At 45.8% G+C, this 26551-nt stretch overlaps 1 protein-coding gene across 1 annotated transcript in view; it reads left to right on the forward strand.

The window, feature by feature from the left end:
- The window catches only part of CASD1 (CAS1 domain sialic acid O acetyltransferase 1), a 224404-nt gene that overhangs the window by 122291 nt on the left and 75562 nt on the right, over positions 1–26551 (forward strand). The window contains exons 7-9 of the mRNA XM_085630840.1: positions 1070–1193; positions 5970–6184; positions 19604–20029. Of these exons, the coding sequence (XP_085486966.1) occupies positions 1070–1193; positions 5970–6184; positions 19604–20029 (765 nt within the window). The remainder of the gene's footprint in view (positions 1–1069; positions 1194–5969; positions 6185–19603; positions 20030–26551) is intronic.

Here is a 26551-nt window from a genome sequence, read left to right on the forward strand (position 1 = left end):
TTTCCTTTGCTGTGCACCGACCTCGAGCAGGCCTAATTGATCTTCTTTTTAGTGTGCACAGTTACTATATCCCCTACTATGTTTCTGTAGTGCCTCAGATGACCCTAAAAAGTCTTCCAGTGTGCCTTCTACTTCCCGTGCTGCATAGAGTTTACACTCTGTTTATCCCTAATTTAATATAAACAGGGTCTAATTTTCGTCAAACGCAGAACACTTTTTGACATCCTTTTGTGCACATGTTGGCATAATTTTTGAGTCTGCACCACAGAAACAGCACATGCAGTAGATTTTAGTAACCCTTCATTTAACATCTTCCAATTGCAATATTATGTTTCAGTATATTACTGGGGTTATTTGTCCCCAAATAAAAGACTCCCTAAAATTAGTATATTACTGGGGTTGACATTTGTCACCAAATAAAAGACTCCCAAAAATCTCCTAATTACACGTTTTTTTCCAGAAGACTAAAACCTGCCCCTACATATCACCCAATGAGAGAAAAAATGTGTCTAACTGCCCTACTGGTATGTTTCTCCTTTGTGAAGGAGACATGAGAAAGAGCGGACTCCTTTTGGGGTCCTCTGTACGAAGGCACAAAAGTGCCATGTTTACTGCAATATACTGGCCAGCCATTCTGCGGAGATGTCTGCCTCTCACTGATAACCAATGCACCCAGAATACAATTTTGCATGCTTTTCTGTAGTACCAAGATTGATAACTGTTTTGAAAGATAAGTGCACCATATTGACTGCTCTATTTCAGTACCAGTGAAGACTCAAAGTTGTCCCTGAAGCTGCAATAAAGCTATGCCAAAATTGTGGAAACCTGTGAAATAAACTTCTATTTTGAACATCCCCACTGAACATACCTATATGAGCATTTTTACCTCATCATTTTATAGATTGATCCAGCTTCCAGTACTGTTTGTTTGCTGGCACTGTTCTTGCATGTTATGAATAGGGAATGTAATAAGAAGGATTAAGGCTAATAAGGCACACGAGCAGAGTGTTTGGGACATCATCATTATTTTTCTACTAAATTTCTGTTTGGTTTGTATTTACTTTTTTAGTGGTCTATCAAGATTCACAATGGCAGCACTGAATCCTTCATGCAATATAAAACCAACGTATCTGCAGTTGCACCCATACTGGAAAAGTTAGCAGAGGCCACCGAGGTTTACTGGGCTTTACAAGGTGAAGTAAAATGTTATATGTAGTAGTTGCAAGCTCTGTTTTGACATGGTTTGGTTTAGATCTTCTTAATATTTGTTTAACTGCATGATTTTTTTTTTTAAAAGGTGGAATATCTGCTGCATTTCTTTGTCTACGTTGGAATAGGATTCATGTTGAAAGTATGCAGGGTGTCATGTATAGAGCCTTACTGTTTGCAGTCTCACTACAGACTGCTTTATCTGTCACAGACCGCATTGTATATAGTACTGTTTAGTTGGTTTTAGGTCAGCCCTTTGCTCATAATTAGATGGATTTTCTTGGCTATTGCTGTTGTCTCACCCCACAAGCATTTATCTCTTTAACCTTTGTTATGATTGACTGAGTTGTATTCTATCTCTGCTTTCATCATGGAACTTATTTTTCATTTCATTTCTCATTTAGCACTACATGGAGGTGCATGTCCTGTTCCTTCTCGCACTTTCTGCATACAAAGCATGCTTGTGCTCTTTTCCTTGTTTCTCCATCCTCCCGTACCACATTTCCCCTGCTTACTGGACTCTCTCTTTGCGCTTCTTGACCTGTAGCTCTTACATCCCTCTCCTGGGCATGGGGAAGACTGTGAGCACCTCACCGGTTTTTCCATAGATGAGGCTGAAGATGTGCAACCATGACAGATGCCTTGGTGATGCCACTATGGCTGTCCCACAGCTGTTTCCTGTGCCTTCTCCCTCTTACTCCACCCATCTTCCACGCTATGATGGCTACTACTATTGTGCTTGACAATGCATGATGCTTTTAAAAAACTGCATTATTGGCAAAGACAGTAGCGTAGATAGCCTTTCTTGAAAATCATCTTGCAAATGCAACATAGCATTTCCATACTACAAGATGGGCACCAAGTTTCATGTAGCCACATTGCGTAATGCAGTGTTATTTTGCATGACAAATAGGTCTCAGTCTCACCTGAGGGGGCTTTGACCGGTGCCACGCGTTTTTCCCAAATTCATCTCTGCTAACATGACCATTCTTTTCAGTCTTCAGGCCTTACTCCCCAATTAACAGATATTCCTCCAGCCAATCTCTTTGTGTTCCAAGAGTTCCTTGAGCCAATCACAGACCAAGAAGGATTAGATCAGTTTCTACTTCCTTGATTGGCCTTGCTCATCTTGGTTACTGTAAATGCCTACGAAAAGCTTAATTCCCTTATGTTTCAGGTGGCAATCTGAAATAACTGACTTGTGACAGAAAGACAGAGAAGAACCTCTGCTTGTTTGGTGGACTACGTAGATATTTAAACGTCTTGTCTGTAGCAGAATCACATTGGCCAGGGTGTCACATGAAGCCTAATCCACACCCTTGGTTATGGACGTCATTTCACCAAAATGCCAGAGGTAGCGGAAGTGACATTGCATGCCATGTGACCCCCCACCCCCTGATTAAATTCATAGGAAGTGATATCACACAAACTTTGACCTGGTGACAGGAAGTGATATCACCTGCCCTTCAACCCACTCCGATGGTGTCATAGGAAGTGACATTGCAAGGCATTTGACCCGATGAGATCATAGGAAGAAAGTGCCATCATGTGACCTTTGGACCCCATGAAATCAAAGATAGCGACATTGCGTGACCTTTACTTGGTGCTATCACAGGAAGTAATGCATCTAACTTTTGGTTCTGAACATCACACACACAGGCTGAAAAATCTGTACAGATACAAAAGAAGTACCCTATAAACAGAGACTACTAACGATTAAAAACCTATCAAATAGTGTACAACAGTGGAAAATACGCTATTCAATTTGAAATCAGCCACTATCCATATCAAATAACTTACAAAATGGGATGGTTGATAGGCCTATAATGCTCAAAACAAGTTCACTTTAACTTTTGTTTAAGGAACTAAGAGTGACATTTAATTAAAATTCAGTTCTGGAACATAGATAACAGTGCATTTGAATGCAGGTCAGGTTCTCCCAGCAACCTTCCTTTACATGATATGGTATATATAGTTCTAAACCTGCGGAGCTAACGAATATTTCCAGGGTTACTGGCATTAATTTCTTCTACAGAAAACATGCACATCATTGGGACAGTACTAGTGTGGATCAATAATATGCCTGTTTTGCATTACCGTACCTTACTAGCAAAAAACATCTTGACTACAGTCCGCATTTAAAAATTACTTCATTAATCACTGCCCCAAAAGCAAAAGTTTCCACATTTTCAAAATCCATCACACACACCCATACTGTCAAAGAGTCACACATGTAATTAGTGTATAAAATATGTTACTTAAGGTAAAGGAGACTACAGGGTGTAGGATTCACATGTTATTCATCCTGGTAGGCACTTTTTAAGAGTAGAGAAGCACAAACTAATGATAAAGAACATAACACAGTAGTTAGGGTTGACTTAAACAATAGGAATTTATGTCTACCCAAACAACGCTTTCTTAGCAACATCAGGATTGAAAGACTTGGAAAAAAACATAACTTTCTGACCTGTACCATGCACCGTGCATGCATCTGTTAAATGACGGTTCAGAGCGCACTGTGCTAGATTACGAATGTAACTTATGAACTGCACAGTAACAACAGAATCTCTGTGACAAAAGCGCTAACCCACTGACCTATCTACATAAAATATTGCTCTTTGATATGCATGATACACATTCTTTGCAGAAGGCATATTTAACCCTCTGCACTACCTTAGATAAGTGACAACTGCCACTAGACAAAACTCCCATTTCTCTCTCTCTCTCTCTCCAGCAGGAACATTAATAAAACACCAGAATTAACCTGACACTGTCGCCTGAAAACTGCTGAATATACAAGCAACTTTGCAGTGCATTTAAAACGGTTTCAATGCTACAAAACCAGCCCCTCTAACAAAACCTGTGCCCCAACCTTCCAGCCTCCCAGGGAGACGCCCGGAACAGCAATTAAGTGAAGCAAGTCACTCACTGCACGGTCCCAAACTTGTATTGGTTCTAGTCAGTCACTCGAGTCTTGACATCCTGTACCTACACAGCAGGCACAACTCCAACTCAACTCTGAGGCCGCACAGCCCCTCTTCAGTTTGGCTTTTACTGCCACACAGGGGCTGGGCAAACATTTTTGCAAGGGCGTCATAATTGGTAGCATTTTCGCGCTACAAGATTGACAGCCCTGGGACCTGGCCGGCAGTCCCAAACACAATAGAACACATACTGCAGCAGGCACCACATCCTCAGTTAGGGTAGAGTGTAGCAGGTGTGTGCTTGCACTTACACACGTACTCCTCCTAGCTGCAGAACGTGTAGTTAGTCACTGTCCAATCATGCCCAGCCCTTCTGTGCGCTTCGTGCTTATTCGTTTATCTTCCTGGCACAGACCATAGCAATAAGTGAGACGAGTTCTTTCCCCCGACCAGGCCCAGCTTGTTGGTCATCCTGATGTGTCTACAGACAGAGCTTCAGCACAGCAGGGCACTCTCAAACCCTTCTCACACTGCAGCTGATTTTATGCCACCAGAGCGCTTGCCGAGGCTGACAAGCAGCTAGGGGTCGCAAGCAAGGTGGGAGGAGTCGCAAGGGGTGGCTTAGGAGTCGCAGTTGTGAGTCCTGTTGACCCCTAATTGAGATCTATGTCTTGGGCATACATGTGTATAACACATGCAGGGCCACACAAAAAGTTCGATACCTGACAGAAGCAGCAAAGTGTTTTCTCACTCTAACTGGGGTGGTCAGTGTTATGAGGAAGATGTCTGGAGCAATCATGAAGGGTTTACCCTAGATGTTAATGCACATGCATCATCACCTGCCAGAGTGGGAGTTGAGGTTCTCTCCATAGTGTACAAGAAGCTAAAGATTTCTTCAGGCAGGAAGTGAGCACTTGCTGTCCTGTATAGATGCATGATGAAAGGAGTGTTGCAGATCTCTAAACAGTAAAGGTACGCCACTGAACAAGTAAACACAGTGAACAAACCTTTTTTTTATATCTGTTGTTGCCTATGGACCTCAGTCTGAATGGATCTCCTCAGAAATGTAAAATGTGTTTGACCTCTATCAGGAGAGAAAAAAGTGACCTGTATGCAAATAAATATTTATTTCTGTTAGCATTGGAAAGCCTCTCAATAAATTGACTAACTTAATCTTTTTGGTTGTAATATTTTATGTCCCTTAACTCAGACTTGTTAGTCTGGTAGTGCGGCTCAAAATAAGTTCCCTTTATTAGAAAACTGCAACATCCTCTTAGCTCCATCTCTGTAAACCTTTTCTGTTTTTGTGACCACAGATTTAATCCTTTTAGGGTCTTTCCTCTAATTTATTAGCAAGAGTTTATCGAGAGAATTTTTCTTTTGGATGTCTCACTCGTCTTAGTAGAGAAACCTTCCTTTACCTTTCGACTAGTCCTTCGGTGCAGTGGTGCCCCTAGCCTGTAAGTAGGGAAGCCGGATGGTAACATCTGAAACAGTTGTGCAAAGATACAGTTTCAAGCAGTGAACACAGACCCTCACTTTAACTCCATTCTCTTGAATGGTTTGTGTCATTAAGTGTCTAATCTGTATATTTGTTATTGATTGGGCAGAACAATATTGTCTACCTATTTGAGTTTATTTGAATTGAGGTGTCTGCTTTAGGCATCCAGTCTTTGTGTAAAAATATCTTGTGGTTTTGGTTCTCCTTCTGATTAAGGTGGTATATTACCTGTGCTTTTCATCAGCAAATATAATAGTGAACAATAGCATAATTACTTTACCTAAGTCACGATCATTGGAAGAAAAGCTGTGCAACCATGTATTTCTTTTCACTAGATCCTGTTGATGAAAATCTCCTGAGTGAAAGTAGAAAAATGATCACAAATGAAAAGATTGATGCCTACAATGAAGTAGCTGTTGGTATTTTAAACAGCAGCGCCAGAAATTCCAAATCCAGAATTAAGATTTTCAGTGTCTCTAAACTTATATCAGAGGACAAGATTGCAGAATCTTCAGATGGGCTGCATATTCCTGAATCAAGCAGAGCTATTGTAAGTATGTTTTGTTACTACTTCAAGAATAGTTTTACATATGTTTGATAACGCAGGTATGACAGTGGAACTATAGAAATGATAGATTTCATTTTTATTCGATTTTTCATTTATTTTTTAACGTTTCCATCTATCTAAGTGAGCATAATTATGCCTGGGTGTAGCTGCTGCCAATTTGTCTTGACCAAGTAGTGTATTTTTTAAAATGATGAATTAAAATAGCCTTTCTTGATCCTCTGTTGTACTGAAAAGGGAAAGAGTCACCATTGTATGAACTTAACGGTCTGAATTTCAAAAGATGTATTTTCTTTTTTTAAAGATCAAGTACAATTCTATTACGTAGTGGGAATGATTTCCAATTTTTCAGTAAGAAAATCCAGAATATTTTCAGGGCTCAGTGATGCCCGATTCGAATGACAATACATATCTATCAAATATACAGGTTCGAGGCATATGAGCTGCAGATTACACACTTATGCATGGATCGCCATCTGGTGTTGGGCCCAGATGTTTGCAGTTGTTTTTCCTCTTGGAATGTCTTTGGAAGTCACGAGGTCAGTGACTCCTCCTTTGGATCGTATTGCGCATGGGCTTCGGCTCCATTCTCAGATTGTTTTTTTTTCCGCCATCGGGCTCGGATGTAATCTTCGCGCTCCGGTTCCGAACAGGTTTCCAGTTCAATCTACGCTCAATCCTCACCCCAATTCGCAGTATTGTTTCGATCGCGATCCCCACACTCGACACGTCTCTCATCGCTCAAGAACCTTCGATTTCAGTCGTCGACGCCGGCCTTCGGGCCTACCCAAGCTCTGTTCATGGCTCATGGAAAGGACTCCCTTCAAGAAGTGCCCTCGATGTGGGTCCAAATTCCCCCACACCGATCTCCACGAAGTATGTAATCTCTGCCTCTCCCCTGAACACGAGGCTCGAGACTGTCCGGCGTGCAAGTCCTTCCGGTCCAAGAAAACTATTCGAGACTGAAGGGCAAGAAGAACCATGGCATACCCATCGACGGCGATTCCAGATGACATCTTCGGAGAGGGCGTCGACACTCCAGAAGAACACCACACCGACGAGGGCCTCGTCAGCGCCTCCAAAGCCGACGACTGAGATGTGGAGGACATCACTCCGGCACAGAGGGTCGTGAGTACCAATTTGCACCCCCCCCCCCCCCCCCCCCCCCTCACCGGCACCGAAAAAGGCTTCGGTCACGCCTTTGCCTCCGGGCCTGAGTAAGACCAAAGACACTGCTTCCCACACCGCACCTTCGGGACCGGTAAAGAAGCCGATTAAGCCTTCAGGCGGCTCGGGCTCGAGCCAGCCCACCGTCGGTGCCGACAAACATTCCTCAGCACCGACACCAAAAAAGAAAATGGCCTCCTCTTCAGCACTGAGCCCCATACCGAAACACTCGGTGCTGAAACACAGTTCCAGCTCCTTGGTACCGACTCCATCTTCGGAACCGACAAAAGCACACAAGGCAACCGGCACCGAGATCTCGAAGTCGAAACCCATCTCGACACCGACCAAACAAAAAGACCTTTCCAAGCCACATACTTCTAAATAGGACACTAAAGTCAAAAAACCAACGGCCCCGATGCCTTCGGCGCCGACGGATAGGCCACCTTCGGAGGAACTCTTTACACCAGATCCCTTGCAAAAGACATTGACCAAGGATCCCAAAACCGGACATTTGATGCTCAGCATCAAAAAGAGACAGCTGGAAAAACCTGCCCCAGCTCCACCTCCAAAAAGGAAGGACTCTGCTACCTCACCTTTCAGAATACCTTCCCCCACCTCGTCCACCTCCTCCACCTTCTCCCTCTCCACCCCCTCCTCATCATTCCCCAACACCCCCTCCGGATGATGATGATGATCATGATAACATATATGATGACATGGGGGACGCACCCCATGACTCACCCATAGGGGACCCCACTCCCACAGGCTCCCCAGACCCATGGGACGACTATAACATCCCCGACATCCCTAACGTCCCACAAGATGATCTCTATCCTTCGAGACCATCCCCACCAGAAGACTCATTGGGGTTCAACCATTTACTCCAGAGGGCTGCACACTATCACGGGGTAGATCTCCATACCGACCCCGTGGAGGAGGATTTCCTCCTCGAATCTTTCGATACCACCCATAGGGCCACCTCCATACTGCCCATGCTCAAAGGGGTTATAAAACATGCGCCAGAGGTCTTTAAAGACCCAGTCAGAGCCAGGGTCATTAACCCGCGCATCGAGAAGAAATATAAAGCCGCCCCTACAGATCCCTCCTACATCAGAGGGCCAGCCCCACTAGATTCCCTGGTAGTGTCCGCAGCACGAAAGAGGGCCAACTCCCAGGCGTCCGGCGAAGCACCACCACCTGACAGAGTCAAAACTCTTGGACGCATCCGGCAAACGCACTGCATCACAAGCCGCCAACATATGGCATATCGCCAATACACAAGCGTTACTGGCTAGATATGACAGGGCCCATTATGACGAACTAGAAGCCATAATGCAACACCTCCCTGATAAATACAAAAATAGGGCAAACGAGTTAATTCAGGAGGGCAAAACCATCACAAATACCTCCATCCGTTGTGCCCTAGATGCAACAGACACCGCCTCCAGGGCCATCAATACTAGCGTCCTCCTCAGTCGCCATGCCTGGCTCAGGATCTCAGGATTTAAACCAGAAGTGCAAGCTTCCATCCTGAACCATCCCTTTGACCAGGAACATCTGTTCGGTCCAAAAGTGGATGAGGCCCTAGAAAAAATGAAAAAAGACACCGACACGGCAAAATCTATGGGAGCCTTACAATCACACCATCCCAGGCGTTCTTTTCGCCGTTCCTCCTTTCGGAGCAAATCCAGAGGCTACTCCTCTGAAACCGCTTCCACGTCATATAAAGCTCCTACCCAATCCACCTTCACAAGAGGCGGCTACAGGGGCAACAATAATAATGGCAGAGGCAAGACAAACACCGCCCGCTCTGCCTCCACACCTACCCAATGACTTCCATCCACTCCCCCCAGACCATCCCACTCCGGTCAGGGGCAGACTCCAAAATTTCCTTCATGTCTGGGCTACCATCACCTCAGACAAATGGGTGACACAAATAATTCGATCAGGCTACTGCCTAGAACTAATGTCTACCCCCCAAACATTCTTCCCAGACAACGCCCAATGTCACAGGAACATCTAGCATTACTAAAGCAGGAGGTAATCTCCCTCCTACAAAAAGGGGCGATAGAACACATGCCTACCAACCAACGCAATCTGGGGGTTTACTCCCTATATTTTCTCATACCAAAAAGGGACGAGACTCTACGGCCCATCCTAGACCTCCGGCCCCTAAACACATACATACACTCAGACCATTTCCACATGGTAACACTTCAGCAGGTACTTCCCCTGCTCTCCCAAAACGACTTCCTGACCACTTTAGACCTAAAAGACGCTTATTTCCACATTCCTGTACACCACGCTCACAGGAAGTTTCTCAGATTTGTAGTGGACAACCAACACTACCAATTCAAAGTACTCCCATTCGGAGTCACAACAGCACCACGAGTATTCACCAAGTGCCTAGCAGTCGTGGCAGCACACCTCAGGAGACAACACATCCATGTCTTCCCATACCTAGACAACTGGCTAATAAAAGCACGCATGCCACTATCCAGCTACTTCACCAACTGGGCTTCACGGTAAACCACACAAAGTCCCATCTGCAACCGTCCCACGTAAAACAATACCTCGGTGCCACCATAGACACCTCAAAAGCGCTACCCTACCCCAGTCCGGCCAGGATCACAAGCATTCAGGCTCTACACGCAAAATTTACAGCACAACACTCTCTTCCAGCTCGAGTGTTTATACAACTAATCGGGATGATGACCTCTTGCATATTCATAGTACCTCACGCAATACTCCAGATGCGTCCTCTCCAAAAGTGCTTAGCGCGCCAATGGAACCAGGCCCAAGATCAATTAACAGATCTGGTGTTGGTAGACGATTGTACCCATCGCTCTCTGCAGTGGTGGACCACCAAAAACCATTCCAAAGTGCGACCGTTCCTGGACCCGGTTCCTCAGTTAATACTGACAATGGACGCATCGCTCTCCGGCTGGGGAGCTCACCTATTACATCACACCATGTAGGGCAAATGGACACCTCAACAAAAGTTACCCCACATCAACCATCTGGAGTTACTAGCGATATTCTTAGCCCTGAAATCCTTCCAAACACAGATTTCAGGCAAGGCAGTCCTAGTCCGCACAGACAAAATGACAGCCATGTACTACATACAAAAACAAGGCGGCACACACTCTCCACAGCTCTCTCAGCTAGCACAGAGCATATGGAGATGGGCCATACCCCAGAAAATCTTTCTCCTGGCCCAACATTTCCCAGGAGTCCAAAACACTATAGCCGATCTACTCAGCAGACAGACACAACAGATCCACGAGTGGGAACTACACCCACAAGTTCTTCACCCGTACTTTCAACTGTGGGGGGCATCAACAGATAGACCTCTTCGCCACCCACGAAAACGCCAAATGCCCAAGCTTCGCCGCCAGATATCCACACCCATTGTCCAAAGGCAATGCGATATGGATGAACTGGTCATGCAGATTTGCGTACGCTTTTCCGCCTCTCCCACTCATTCCATTAGTGGTGTGCAAACTACAACAACACTCCCTCACTCTCATACTAGTAGCTCCAACTTGGGCCAGACAACCGTGGTACACCACACTGCTGCAATTATCTGTAGTACCGCACCAAAAGTTACTCCTCTCTCCACACCTCTTAACCCAGAACCATGGAGAGATCAGACACCCGGACCCAGCTCAGCTCAACCTAGCGATCTGGCTCCTGAAATCCTAGAATTCGGTTACCTCAATCTTCCCCCCTGACTGTATGAACGTCATCAAAGAAGCTAGGCGACCCACCACTAGTTCGTGCTACGCCGCGAAGTGGAAACGTCTACTGTCACAACAATACCATCAATCCACTAGATGTGTCCATTCAACACATCATAGGCTATTTACTACACCTGCAAAGATGCAATCTAGCCTATACGTCTATTAGACTGCACCTCACAGCCATAGCAGCTTATCTGCAAAACAGGCAACATCTATCACTTATTCGAGTACCTGCCATTAAAGCCTTCATGGAAGGCCTTAAAAGAATAATTCCACCCAGACTGCCACCCTCACCTGTGTGGAACCTAAACATCGTTCTCACCAGACTAATGGGGCCTCCCTTCGAACCTCTGCACAAATGTGAACTCCAATTCCTAACATGGAAAACCGCTTTTCTTGTAGCCATCACTTCCCTCAGAAGTGTCAGTGAGATACAAGCACTTACCATTCAAGAACCTTTTCTACAAATGCACCATAAGAAGGTTGTTCTCCGTACCAACCCCAAATTCCTCCCTAAAGTCATTTCTCCCTTTCACATAAACCAAGCGGTAGAACTACCAGTTTTCTTCTCGTAACCACAAAACGTTGCAGAAAGAGCTCTTCACACACTAGATGTCAAAAGAGCCTTACTCTATTACATACAGAGAACACAACCTTTCCATAAGACCAAACAGCTGTTGTCTCTTTCTCTCCACCACACAAGGGCAACCCCATCTCCAAGTCGGGAATAGCTAGGTGGATTGTCAAATGCATTCAGATTTGCTACAACAAAGCAAAACGAACGCTATCCGTTCCCCCTAAAGCCCACTCTACACGTAAAATAAGGGCCTCAATGGCATTTTTAGGAAACATCCCATTAGATGATATCTGCAGAGCAGCTACATGGTCAACACCGCACACTTTCACTAAACACTATTGTGTAGATGTGCAAACTAAGCAACAAGCTAGTGTGGGCCAGGCTGTACTCAAAACATTATTTCAAACCACTGCAACAGATACGGGTGGCCGCTGCTAAGTGTGGGTACTGCTATATAATCTATGCACAAGTGTGTAATCTGCAGCTCATATGCCTCGAACGTAATATGCTACTTACCAGTATCCATCTTTTCTTGGCATGTAGACCTGCAGATCTACACACGCCCACCTGCCTCCCCGGCTACCTTTATCTGTTCCAGTTTATCTTATTTAGATACAACACACATGGGCATCTTTACTGTTACTACGCTCCATCTTTCCCTGCTGGCGAAAAACAATCTGAGGATGGAGCCGAAGCCCATGCGCAATACGATCCAGAGGAGTCGTCGCCGACCTCGTGACTTCCAAAGACTTTCCAAGAGGAAAAACAACTGCAAACATCCGGGCCCAACACCAGATGGCGATCTATGCACAAGTGTGTAGATCTGCAGCTCTACATGCCAAGAACAGATGCATACTGGTAAGTAGCATATTCCTTATGGGCAGATGTACTCTGCGTTATCCCTTAATCAAAAACTGGTTCCTTTCTGGTTAATTCCACTTGTCATACACACGGCTATGGCCTTGGACATATTGAACAAACCATGCACGCTGACTGATCCTACACCAATCTAAATATCAGTTGCACTGAAGTGTGAATCGTTGTGCCTGCAACGATTCACAAACTTGCATTGTGACTCATTTTAATTGTGCATTGCCTGTTGGCTTTGCCCTTGTATGTATTTCCAACAGACTTTGAAAGCATTTCCATAGCTGAAAGCTAATTGTTCTTCATCGGCACCCAAGTGACTTGTGGCCCATAGTAGGGTATTTCTGCTGGGACCTATCCAAGTAACCATGATCAAGTCTACCGTTTCCACTCTTACACTGATTGACTTTCCTATTCCTCCCTTGAACTTCAAAATGACCGGGATGCCTGTAGTCACCTTGAGACACCTGTCCCTGTATTTAGAGCCTGATGCAAAGCGCCAGTGCTGATTAAGCATATTCATTAGCCATGAGCATGACCTGGATGCTTTTAAAAACCAAGATTGCGGGAGAGACAAATTATTTAAAGCCTCCCTCGAAGTACCTTCCAAACCAATGAGGTATTGCCAGTTAAACTGGCACAATTTGCTTTGTAAGTTGGTATTTTTTATTAAAACTGTGTCATGCAGGACACCACCAATACCCTAACTAGATTTTCTTGCTGTATGGCATATGTAGTGTTGCAAAACCAGTTAGGAAATACAGATTCACCACTTATGCTGGTAGCCATTCAGTACCTTGTAATTTTGGGCACTCTGCTTAAAAAGTGTAACTCAAAATTGGTCAGAATTATACCAGTGAAATGAACATTTTACCTGGGCCTAACCCTAATAGTTGGACGATTTGTAGCAAACCATAGAGATACATAAAGTTACAGTGAAACATGCCCACATTTTCCAAAATATATAACTGGAATGTGGCATGTTGGCTGATGGCAGGCTTAGCAGGGCAGTGTTCACAGCTACTTTTCTTAAATAATATAGCATTCATTATAGTATTGATGATTAGGACAATTCTTTGGTTAGCAACTCAACACAAGAAAGTGAATGCTGGAGTCCTAGGTCAAATAGTTTATAAACTGCCCACTGAAAGGGTTGACATCTTAGTTTGAAATTGCTCTTCTGTGAATGTCTACATAGGGTATTTGTGGGTGTTAGCTACTAGATTACCATGGGAGTTTTGGGAATTAACAATGGCTGCAAGTTACAAACTATTTGATTTCTTCTGTTACATACAACCTCTTTAAAAGGGGTGTCCCTGAAAAGGACACATACAATAATGCCGTTTTGGAAACCGTGTTCAAGGCATGTGAGCTGTAGATCACATGCTTTGCATACTCCTGCCATCTAGTGTTGCGTCCGGATCTTTGCAAGTTGTTTTTCTTCAAAGAAGTCTTTCCAGTCACAAGGTAGGTGGTGACTCCTCCTTTCGGTGATAGTGCACATGGGCATCGACTCCATTGTTAGATTGTTTTTTCCACCATCGGGTTCGGACGTGTATTGCTGCACTCCGGTTCAAAGCTGTTCTTCGGGTTCCCCTTGGTGCGCAGTCCAATCTACCCGCGTCGGTATTGTTTTGAACGTGTATCCCACTTCTCCGCGTATCGTATCCGTTGAGGAAAACCTTTATTTTGATAGAAGATCTTGGTAAGGCCGTCCAGCCTCACTGGATCGGTCCACTTTGCAGTTGATGGAACGGACTCCATTCAAATTCTGCCCTCGGTGCCGCGCCAAGTATAAGTGCACAGACTTGCACAAAGTGTGCAACTTCTGCTTGTCTCTGGAGCACAACGAACAGGACTGCGATGCGTGCAAATCGTTCCAATGAAATAAAATGCTCCGTGATCATCGGCCTCGACGTCGCAAGATGCAGAGCCAAAACGTCGAATACATGCCGAGCACTAATTGGACGCACAAGGGGTCGAGGAAGAACAAGAGGAACTTGTCTCCATTCCAGAATCGGACTCCGAGTTGGAAGATGATTTGCCACAAGGTCAACGTACCGTGAGTATCCAACGTCCCTTAACCCCGAACTCCAACGCAGCCAAAACAAAAGGCTTCGGTCTGACCCCCGCCTTTAGGCCACAGTTGGCACTGACAAGTTTCCGATGCCCCGCCCTCCGGCTTGCTACCGAAACACGTCTCTAAGACTTCCGGCTCGGGTTCTCAATCTCATACCCAGGAGTGATAAAAAAATACACATCTGCTCCCACAGATCCATTCTCTATTAAAGGACGGTTACCACCAGTCGCTGCTCGCAATACTCGTGGGTGGGGGGGTCGCACTGGGGTTACCTTTATTAAAATAAAAAAGAAAAGAAAAAAAGCCTACCTCACTGGGCCCCGCAGAGCCTCTGCTCTTGGGCCAGGTCCCGCTTTTTCCTGAACAGAAACCGGAACAGGCATGCTCCCTCCCCTCATGTAAGCCAATCACAACGCTGCAATGGCAGCGTTGTGATTGGTGCAGAGTCGCGGACAGCGCCCAGCCGGTAGGGAAGCTGTTTTCTCTATGTAGGCTGCATGCAGCCTACATAGAGAAAATGTAGAGTGCACATGACTGCTTTGGTCTCCCCAGGGCTGACCAAACAGTCAGGGTACTCGAGTGGTGGAAGCCACTCCTCCCCGACATGCCCACCCCCAACCAGGCATACCCCTGTCTTCTACTTTCTCGCAGCGCAAGAAGCAGAAACATAAAATGGTATTAAAAATACTATTTTATGTTTCTGCTTCTCGCACTGCGAGAAAGCAGTGGGGCGGCGCTCCTCTGCGCTAATGGAGGAGCCGCCCCTGGTTACCACTAGACTCTTTGGTGGTCTCTAATGCCCGTAAACGGGCCAATTCACAGACTACAGCTGATGCTCCCCCTCCAGACAAGGAGTCAAAACGGTTAGACTCCGCTGGTAAACGAGTAGCTGCCCAAGCAGCGAATTATTGGCGCATTGCCAACACCAAGGCCCTTCTAGCCAGATCTGGGACGAAATTGAACAGTTGCTACAACACCCAGCAGATGATCACAAATTAAAAGCCCAGGATTTAGTCCAAGAAAGAAAGCTCATATCCAATGCCTCAATAAGATGCTCTTTGGATGCTGCAGACACCACAGCCACAGAGATCCACACTAGTGTGTTACTAAGAAGACATGCATGGTTGAGGATTCCTGGTTTCAAACCAGAAGTACAACAGTGTATTTTAAATATTCCTTTTGACAAGGAACATCCCTTCGGGCCCGAAGTAGATAAGTCATTCAAAAAAATGAAAAAAAGAGACCGAGGTAGCCAAGTCTATGGGAGCTCTGCAGTCCCCCTCTATTTGGGGCTCCTTTTGTCGCTCCTTCTACCGTGGAGGGTCGAAAAACATGTTCTCAGACAATACTTCCACCTCTTAAAAAGGCAACAGTCAATATACCTCTACAAGGGGTTTCTTTAGAGGAAGATATAGAGGTAACAACAACAAAGGTCGAGGCAAGGATTCCGCGCCACGCAATTCCCCCTCCCCCAACAAGCAGTGACTTGCCTACACTTCCCACGATCATTTAGCGTCTTTTAAAATTCCTCCCCATTTGGCAATCTATCACTGCAGAAATGGGTGTTGGGAATTATCCAACATGGTTATTGCCTGGAGCTTACCAACAATCCTCTAAACATAACACCACTTTCTCACAAAATGTCACCAGAACATTTAGATCTACTTAAGCAAGAAGTCCAGTCTCTCCTCTCCAAAGTAGCCATAGAACCTGTGCCATTACAACATCACGGGACAGGCGTGTACTCCCTGTACTTTCTCATCCCCAAAAAGGACAGCTCTTTGAGACCTATTCTAGATCTCAGAGAACTAACCTGTACCTACTGTCAGAGCATTTCCACAACAAGTGCTCCCATTTTTACAGCAGGGCAATTTTATGTCTACTCTAGACTTAAAAGATGCATCTTTCCACATTCCAATTCATCCTGCTCCTCGCAAATACCTCAGATTCATCAAAGCTGGTCATCATTACCAGTTCAAAGTACTATCATTTGGATTCACCACTGCTCCCAGGGTATTTTCCAAATGTCTGTCAGTAGTCGCAGCACATCTGAAGAGACAACAAATCCATGTCTTCCCATACTTGGACGACTGGCTCATCAAAACCAGTACTTACCAAATGGGTCTCCAACACACTCAAACCACTATTCACTTACTTCATCAACTAGGGTTTACAGTGAATGTGTTGAATTGTCATCTACAGCCTTCCGACACTCAAACTTATCTGGGAGCCACGATAGACACTCACAAAGCTCTAGCCTCTCCCAATACAGCCAGCCAGGATTCACAGTAATCAATCCCTTCTCACTCAATTTCAGCCCAACCAATCATTGCCAGCAAGAGTCTTCATGAAACTGCTAGGCATATTGGCGTCTTGCATTATAATTGTTCCCCACGCAAGACTTCACATGCTTCCCCTTCAAGAATGCTCTGCAAGTCAGTGGAGGGTCGCAGGGTCAATTAATCGATCTAGTGTTTATGGATGGCCGCACCCATTGCTCTCTGCAGTGGTGGAACCCACAAAATGTATCCAAAGGGTGGCCCATTGTCTACCCTGCTCCTCAGACAGTGCTAACAGCAGACACATCGCTCACTGGTTGGGGCACTCACCATCAGACTCACACAATTCAAGGTTTATGGACACTAAAGTACAGGAGCATACATATCAATCACCTAGAGGTACTAGCAGTTTTTCCAGTGCTCAAAGCCTTTCAAACTCAACTTATAGGCATAACTGTTTTTGTCCGCACGGACAACATGACCGCTATGTACTACATACAAAAACAGGGGGGAGACGCACTCTCCTACTGTCACGCCTAAAACAAGCTATTTGGAAATGGGCCATACATCACAAAATTGATCTCCTGGCAGAACACCTCCCAGGAGTAAACAATCAAATTGCAGAACTTCTTAACAGACAGAGACTACAAATCCACGAGTAGGAACTTCACCCCCAAATTCTTCTTCCCTACTTTCAGGAATGGGGATTTCCTCACATAGACCTATTCGCCACAGCACAAAATGCCCAAGCTTCACCTCAGGTTCCCACACCCGCTCTCCAAAGGCAATACCCTATGGATGAACTGATCAGGAATATTTGCCTACGCTTTTCTGCCTCTCCCACTCATTCTGCTGGTAGTTAGGAAGCTCAGGCAAACAACCCTCATACTGATTCTCATAGCTCCCACATGGGCATGTCAACCTTGGTTCACCACCCTGCTGGAGCTGTCAGCAGTTCCACACCAAAAGCTGCATCTAAACTCCAGTCTCCTCACTCAGAGCCATGCAGAAATCAGGCATCCAAGTCCCAGGGAACTCAACCTGACGATTTCGCTCCTGAAGTCGTAGAGTTTGATTATTTACAATTACCATCAGGCTGTATGAATAAACTAAAGTAGGCTAGGAGAACTACTACTAGCAGCAAAGGGGAAACGTTTTGTTATATAGTGTAACAATAACAATATCAATCCCCTTGATTCTTCCATACAAAACATCATCTGTTATCTATTACACTTACAGCAATCTGGATTAGCTTATACATCTATTCGATTGCATTTAGCAGCAGTAGCTGCACATTTACAAAACAGACAACACGTATCTCTATTCAGGGTACCAGTGATTAAAGCCTTTATGGAAGGGCTAAAAAGAGTAATACCACCAAGAGCTCCTCCTGCACCAGTATGGAACTTGAACATAGTCCTTACAAGGCTAATGGGACCAGGTTGATTATCTTGTTGCAATCACTTCTTTAAGGAGAGTTGGTGAACTACAGGCACTATCGATACAAGAGCCTTTCTTTCAACTTCACAAAGACAAGGTGTTTCTTCGAACCAATCCCAAATTTCTTTCAAAAGTGGTTTCTGCTTTTCACATTAATCAATCAGTTGAGTTACCTGTGTTCTTTCCTCAACCTGATTCTGTAGCAGAACGAGCTCTACACACACTTGATGTTAGAAGAGCTCTATTATCTTATGTAGAAAGAACAAAAGATTTCCGTAAAACAAAGCAGCTCTTTGTTGCTTTTTCTCCACCACACAAAGGCAATCCCATTTCAAAATCAAGTATTGAAAGATGGATTGTTAAATGTGTACAAACAAGTTATAAAAAAGCTCAAAAAACATTGCCAATACCCCCAGAGCGAATTCCACCCGCATAATGGGGGCCACTATGGCCTTCTTAGGAAATATTCCCTTAGCTGACATCTGTAAGGCAGCAACATGGTCTACACCGCTCACATTCACCAAACACTATTGTGTAGATGTGTTAGCGAGGCAACAAGCTAATGTAGGCCAGGCAGTACTTTAAAACACTTTTTCAAACAACAGCTACAGGTTAGCCACCGCTTTGGGAGAATGCTGCTGTATAGTGTATGCAAAACATGTGAATCTACAGCTCCCATGCCTACAACGGAAAATGTTACTTATCCCGTAAGCATCTGTTCTTGACATGTAGAGCTGTAGATTCACATGTGCCTACCCGCCTCCCCGGGTACCTATACCTGTTGCAGTTCTTTCTCATCTTACATACATATGCATGGACATCTTTATTCTACCTTTACCTAATTCCATTCTCCCCCTCTGTGGGAAAACAATCTAACAATGGAGTTGATGCCCATGCACACTATCACCGAAAGGAGGAGTCACCTACCTCGTGACTGAAAAGACTTCGAAGAAGAAGAAGAACGTAAAACATTCGGACCCAACACTAGATGGCAGGAGTATGCAAATCATGTGAATCTACAGCTCAACAGGCCAAGAACTGATGCTTACTGGGTAAGTAACATTTTCCTTTCTTTTACTGTCTGAATTATTAATGAAGACCTACCGTGAACTTATTGAAATCTGATTTTGATTTTTAAACTGCCTTAAGTTAATTCTTGATTTCAAGACTACTATTTAGACTTTGTTTTTTTTGTGAGGAGCCTGTTATTTGTTAATACGTTTTTTGAGCTATAATTTTCTCTGTTGACAGAGTGCCATGATTCTGATGAATGCCTACTGCAATAAAATAGTAACGCCTGTTGATGGTTCCTGCTGCCAGCCTCGTGCCCCGCTCACACTCATACAGAAACTAGCTGCTTGTATTTTTGCTGCATCGGCAATTGGCTATTTAATACAGACATTGATCCATCGAAATATCCATCGAAGGAGCAAGCCGTGCACTGACCTAGAAAGTGGCGAGGAGAGGAAGCCCACCACTGCCACCCCGGCTGCCTCTACTTTGGAAGTACTGTTGCAGTCAGTCTGCAAACTGGGTCTGATTATGACCTATTTCTATCTATGTGATAGAGCTGACTTATTTATAAAGGAAAACAAGTTCTACACTCATTCATCTTTCTTCATTCCTATCATCTACATTCTTGTTCTGGGAGTATTTTACATTGAAAACACTAAAGAGGTACGTTGTTTCTTCTTTTATTATACTGCATGCATTTGTCAGTGATGGACGTGTAACCATTATTATCAGCTCAGTCGTTAAGATCAGAAGAAATTTGTCATAGGCTCGCTGTTTAATATTGTATGATGCTGTTAGTTCATCTGTGGTGAGTGCTAAGTTCACCTCCTACTTGATAACATGTAGGTTCGAGGCATATGAGCTGCAGATTACACACTGTGCATAGATCGCCATCTGGTGTTGGGCCCGGATGTTTGCAGTTGTTTTTCCTCTTGGAAAGTCTTTGGAAGTCACGAGGTATGTGACTCCTCCTTTGGATCGTATTGCGCATGGGCTTCGGCTCCATCCTCAGATTGTTTTTTTCCGCCATCGGGCTCGGATGTGATCTTCGCGCTCCGATTCCGAACAGTTTCCAGTTCTTCTATCGACGCGCAATCCTCACCCCAATTTGCGGTATTGTTTTCGATCACGATCTCCACACTCGGCGCGGCTCTGATCGATCAAGACCTTCGATTCCAGTCGTCGACGACGGCCTTCGAGCCTCTCCAAGCTGCGGTCCTGGCTAATGGAAAGGACTCCCTTCAAGAAGTGCCCTCGATGTGGGTCCAAATTCCCCCACACCGACCTTCACGAAGTATGCAACCTCTGCCTCTTCCCTGAACACGAGGCTCGAGACTGTCCGGCGTGCAAGTCCTTCCGGTCCAAGAAAACCATTCGAGACTGAAGGGCACGAAGAAATATGGCACACTCGTCAACGGCGATTCCAGACGACATCTTCGGGGAAGGTATCGACGCTCCAGAAGGACAACACACCGACGAGGGCCTCGTCAGCGCCTTCGAAGCCAACGATTCAGATGTGGAGGACATCACTCCGACACAGAGGGTCGTGAGTACCGAAGTCCCCCCCCCCCCCCCCCCCCACACCCTCGAGGGCACCGAAAAAGGCTTGGGTCACGCCTTCGCATCCAGGCCTAGGCAAGACCAAAGATACTGCTTCCCACACCGCACCTTTAGGACCGGTAAAGAAGCCTAATAAGCCTTCCGGTCCCTCAGGCTCAAGCCAGCCCACCGTCGGTGCCGAGGAACACTCCTCCGCACCGACGCCGAAAAAGAAAATGGCCGCCTCCTTGGCACCGAGCCCCATATCAAAACACTCGGCGCTGAAAACCAGCTCCAGCTCCTTGGTACCGACACCATCCCCGGAACGAGCAAAAAACACAAGGCCACCGACACCAATATCTCGAAGAGGAAAACCATCTCGGCACCGAGTAAACACACAGCCCTTTCCAGGCCGCATAGTTCCAAACAGCGGACTAGCGCAGACTCTAAAACAAGAAAAACGACGGCCCGAAGCCTTCGGCGTCGACGGACACACCACCCTCAGAAGAACTTTTTGCACCTGATCCATTGCAATAGGCATTGATCAACGACCCCAAAACCGGGCATTTGATGCTCAGCATCAAAAAGAGACCGCTGGAAAAGCCTGCCCCAGCTCCACCTCCAAAGAGGAAGGACTCTGCTACCTCCCCTTTCAGAATGACTTCACCACCTCCTCCACCCCCTCCACCTTCCCCTCCTCCACCTCCTCCCCCTTCCACCTCCTCCCCCCCACCTCATCATTCCCCCACACCCTCTCCGGATAATGATGATAATGAGGATGTCTATGAGGACATAGGGGACGTACCCCATGACCTACCTACAGGGGACCCCACTCCCACAGGCTCCCCAGACCCATGGGACGACTATAACCTCCCTGACATTCCTAACGTCCCGCAAGATGATCTCTACCCTTCGAGACCATCCCCAACAGAAGACTCATTAGGGTTCAACCACTTACTCCAAAGGGCTGCACACTATCGCGGGGTGGATCTCCATACCGACCCAGTGGAGGCGGACTTCCTTCTCGATACTTTTGATACCACGCAAAGGGCCACCTCCATACTGCCCAAGCTCAAAGGAGTTATCAAACACGCGCCGGAGGTCTTTAAAGACCCAGACAGAGCCAGGGTCATTAACCCGCGCATAGACAAAAAATATAAAGCCACCCCTACAGATCCCGCCTACATCATAGGGCCAGCACCACTAGATTCCCTAGTAGTGTCTACAGCACGAAAGAAGGGCACACTCCCAAGCGTCCGGCGAAGCACCACCACCTGCAAAGAGTCAAAACTCTTGGACGCATCGGGCAAGCGCACTGCATCCCAAGCTGCCAACATATGGCGCATCGCTAATACACAAGCGCTACTGGCAAGATACGACAGGGCTCATTATGACGAACTAGAAGCCATAATGCAACACCTCCCTGACCAATATATAAATAGGGCAAATGAATTAATTCAGGAGGGCAAAACCATTACCAATACCTCCATCCGCTATGCCCTAGATGCAGCTGACACCGCCTCCAGATCCATTAATACCAGCATCCTCCTCCGTCGCCATGCCTGGCTAAGGATCTCGGGTTTTAAACCAGAAGTGCAAGCATCCATCCTGAACCACCCCTTTGACCAGGAACATCTGTTCGGCCCAAAAGTGGATGAGGCCCTAGAAAAAATGAAAAAAGACACCGATACAGCAAAGTCTATGGGAGCCTTACAATCACACCCTCCCAGGCGCTCCTTTCGCCGCTCTTCCTTTCGGAGCACATCCAGAGGCTACTCCTCTGACACCGCTTCCACTTCATATAAGGCCCCTACCCAGTCCACCTTTACAAGGGGTTACCAAAGAGGCGGCTACAGAGGCAACAATAATAAAGGCAGAGGCAAGACAAACACCGCCCGCTCTGCCTCGGCACCTACCCAATGACTCCCCTCCACTCCCCCCAGACCATCCCACTCCGGTCGGGGGCAGACTCCAAAATTTCCTTCCTGTCTACCATCACCTCAGACAAATGGGTAACACAAATAATTTGGTCAGGCTACTGCCTAGAACTAATATCTACCCCCCAAAACATTCCACCCAGACAACGCCCAATGTCACAGGAACATCTAACACTACTAAAGCAGGAGTTAATCTCCCTCCTACAAAAGGGGGCGATAGAACGGGTTCCTACCAACCAACAAAATATGGGGGTCTACTCCCTATATTTTCTCATACCAAAAAGGGACGACACTCTACGGCCCATCCTAGACCTCAGGCCTCTAAACCGATACATACACTTAGACCATTTTCACATGGTAACACTTCAGCAGGTACTTCCACTGCTCTCCCACAACGATTTCCTACCCACTTTAGACCTCAAATTCGCCTATTTCCACATTCCTGTTCACAACGCTCACAGGAAGATTTGTAGTGGACGGCCAACACTACCAATTCAAAGTACTCCCATTTGGAGTCACCACAGCACCACCAGTGTTCACCAAGTGCCTAGCAGTAGTGGCAGCACACCTGCGGAGACAACACATCCATGCCTTCCCATACCTAGACGACTGGCTAATAAAGGCCATTTCATACAACCAGTGTGTACAACACACGCACGCCACAGTAAACCAAGCAAAGTCCCATCTCCAACCGTCCTACGTAAAACAATATCTAGGTGCCACTATAAACACCTCGAGCGCTAGCCTACCCCAGTCCCGCCAGGATAGCAAGCATTCAAGCTCTACGTGCAAAATTTCAGCCACAACACTCTCTTCCAGCTCGAGTGTTCATGCAACTAATAGGAATATGCCTCTTGCATATTCATAGTACCTCACGCAAGACTCCAGATGCGTCCTCACCAAGAGTGCTTAGCACGCCAATGGAACCAGGCCCAGGGTCAATTAACAGATCTGGTGTTGGTAGACGGTCGTACCCATCGCTCTCTGCAGTGGTGGACCACCAAAAACCTTTCCAAAGGGCGACCGTTCCTGGACCCGGTTCCTCAGATAGTACTGACAACAGACGCATCGCTCTCCGGCTGGGGAGCTCACCTATTACATCACACCATGCAGGGCAGATGGACACCGCAACAAAAGCTACTCCACATCAACCATCTGGAGTTACTAGCCATATTCTTAGCCCTAAAATCTTTTCAAACACAGATTTCAGGCCAGGCAGTCCTAGTCCGCACAGACAACATGACAGCCGTGCACTATATACAAAAACAAGGCGGCACACACTCTCCACAGCTCTCTCAGATTGCACAGAGCATATGGAGATGGGCCATACCCCAGAAAATCTTTCTCCTGCCCAACATGTCCCAGGAGTCCAAAACACTATGGCAGATCTGCTCAGCAGATAAACACAACAACTCCACGAGTGGGAACTCCACCCGCAAGTTCTTCACCCGTACTTTCAAATGTGGGGGCATCCACAGATAGACCTCTTCGCCACCTACGAAAACACCAAATGTCCAAGCTTCGCCGCCAGATATCCACACCTATTGTCCAAAGGCAATGCGATATGGATGAACTGGTCAGGCAGATTTGCATACACTTTTCCACCTCTCCCACTCATTCCATTAGTGGTGCGCAAACTACAACAGCAATCCCTCACACTAATCCTAGTATCTCCAACTTGGGCCAGACAACCGTGGTACACCACACTGCTGGAACTATCTGTAGTACCGCAGCAAAAGTTACACCTCTCTCCACACCTCTTAACCCAGAACCATGGAGAGATCAGGCACCCGGATCCAGCTCAGCTCAACCTTGCGATCTGGCTCCTGAAATCCTAGAATTCGGTTATCTAAATCTTCCCCCTGTCACAATAATACCATCAATCCCCTAGATGTTTCCATTCAACACATCATAGGCTATTAACTATACCTACAAAGATGCAATCTAGCCTATACGTCCATTAGACTGCACCTTGCAGCCATAGCAGCTTATCTACAAAACAGGCAACATCTATCACTTTTTAGACTACCTACCATTAAAGCCTTCATAGAAGGCCTCAAAAGAATAATTACCCCCAGCGTGCCACCCTCACCTGTGTGGAACCTAAATATCGTTCTCACCAGACTAATGGGACCTCCCTTTGAACCTCTACACAAATGTGAACTTCAATTCCTAACATGGAAAAACGACTTTCTTGTAGCCATCACTTCCCTCAGAAGGGTCAGTGTGATACAAGTACTTACCATTCAAAAACCTTTTCTCCAAATGCACCATAACAAGGTTGTTCTCCGTACTAACCCAACATTCCTCCCTAAAGTGATTTCTCCTTTTCACCTAAACCAATCTGTAAAACTACCAGTATTCTTCTCGCAACCACAGACCGTTGCAGAAAGAGCTTTTCACACATTAGATGTCAAACGAGCCTTACTCTACTACACCGAGAGAACACAACCTTTTCGTAAGACCAAACAACTGTTTGTCTCTTTCTCACCACCACACAAAGGCAACCCCATCTCCAAGTCGGGGATAGCTAGGTGGATTTTCAAATGCATTCAGATTTGGTGCCACAAAGCAAAACGAACGCTATCCGTTCCCCCTAAAGCCCACTCTATACGTAAAATGGGGGCTTCAATGGCATTTCTAGGGAACATCCTATTAGATGATAGCTGCAGAGCAGCTACATGGTCAACACCGCACACTTTCACTAAACACTATTGTGTAGATGTGCAAACTAAGCAACAGGCTAGTGTGGGCCAGGCTGTACTCAAAACATTATTTCAAACCACTGCAACAGATACAGGTGGTCGCCACTAAGGATGGGTACTGCTATATAATCTATGCACAGTGTGTAATCTGCAGCTCATATGCCTCGAACGGCAAATGCTACTTACCAGTATGCATCTGTTCTTGGCATGTAGACCTGCAGATCTACACATGCCCACCCACCTCCCCGGCTAACTTTATCTGTTCCAGCTTATCTTATTTAGATACAACACACATGGGCATCTTCACTGTTATTACAACGCTCCATCTTTCCCTGCTGGCGAAAAACAATCTGAGGATGGAGCCGAAGCCCATGCGCAATACGATCCAAAGGAGGAGTCCCATACCTCGTGACTTCCAAAGACTTTCCAAGAGGAAAAACAACTGCAAACATCCGGGACCAACACCGGATGGCGATCTATGCACGGTGTGTAGATCTGCAGCTCTACATGCCAAGAACAGATGCATACTGGTAAGTAGCATTTGCCTTATTGCTAGTCCTCACAAATAAGTATAGGAAGCACATGAGCCACACAACCCTGTGTATCTGCATCAAGATCACTGACTTTTTAACTTGTTTTCCTACCTACATACAAAAACAAAGTTCTGTAATGTAATGTTTTTCGCCACATCGTCTTGTGGCAAGACCACTCCAACACAATGGGAAACTTAAACAATCACCCTGGGTGCCAGACTGACAGTCTCACCTTCACAACAAACAATGCATTTTTTGTTATTAGTAACTAACTGAGAGGTATAATAAAAGGTCACTTCGTCTGAAGCACAGAAATCCCTGCAAAAAATCTTTGTTTTTATTTTATAAAACACAGAAGTTTCCTGCGAATCAAGTGGACCTTCCTGATTCAGATTCCTTCATTCTAGTGTTCTAGTCTAACATACTTTTTCTAATTTCACCGAAACAATCGGCTTAGATTAGCTGTGTTTA

The sequence above is a fragment of the Triturus cristatus genome, chromosome 10 (assembly GCF_964204655.1).
Source record: "Triturus cristatus chromosome 10, aTriCri1.1, whole genome shotgun sequence".
Lineage (NCBI taxonomy): Eukaryota > Metazoa > Chordata > Amphibia > Caudata > Salamandridae > Triturus > Triturus cristatus.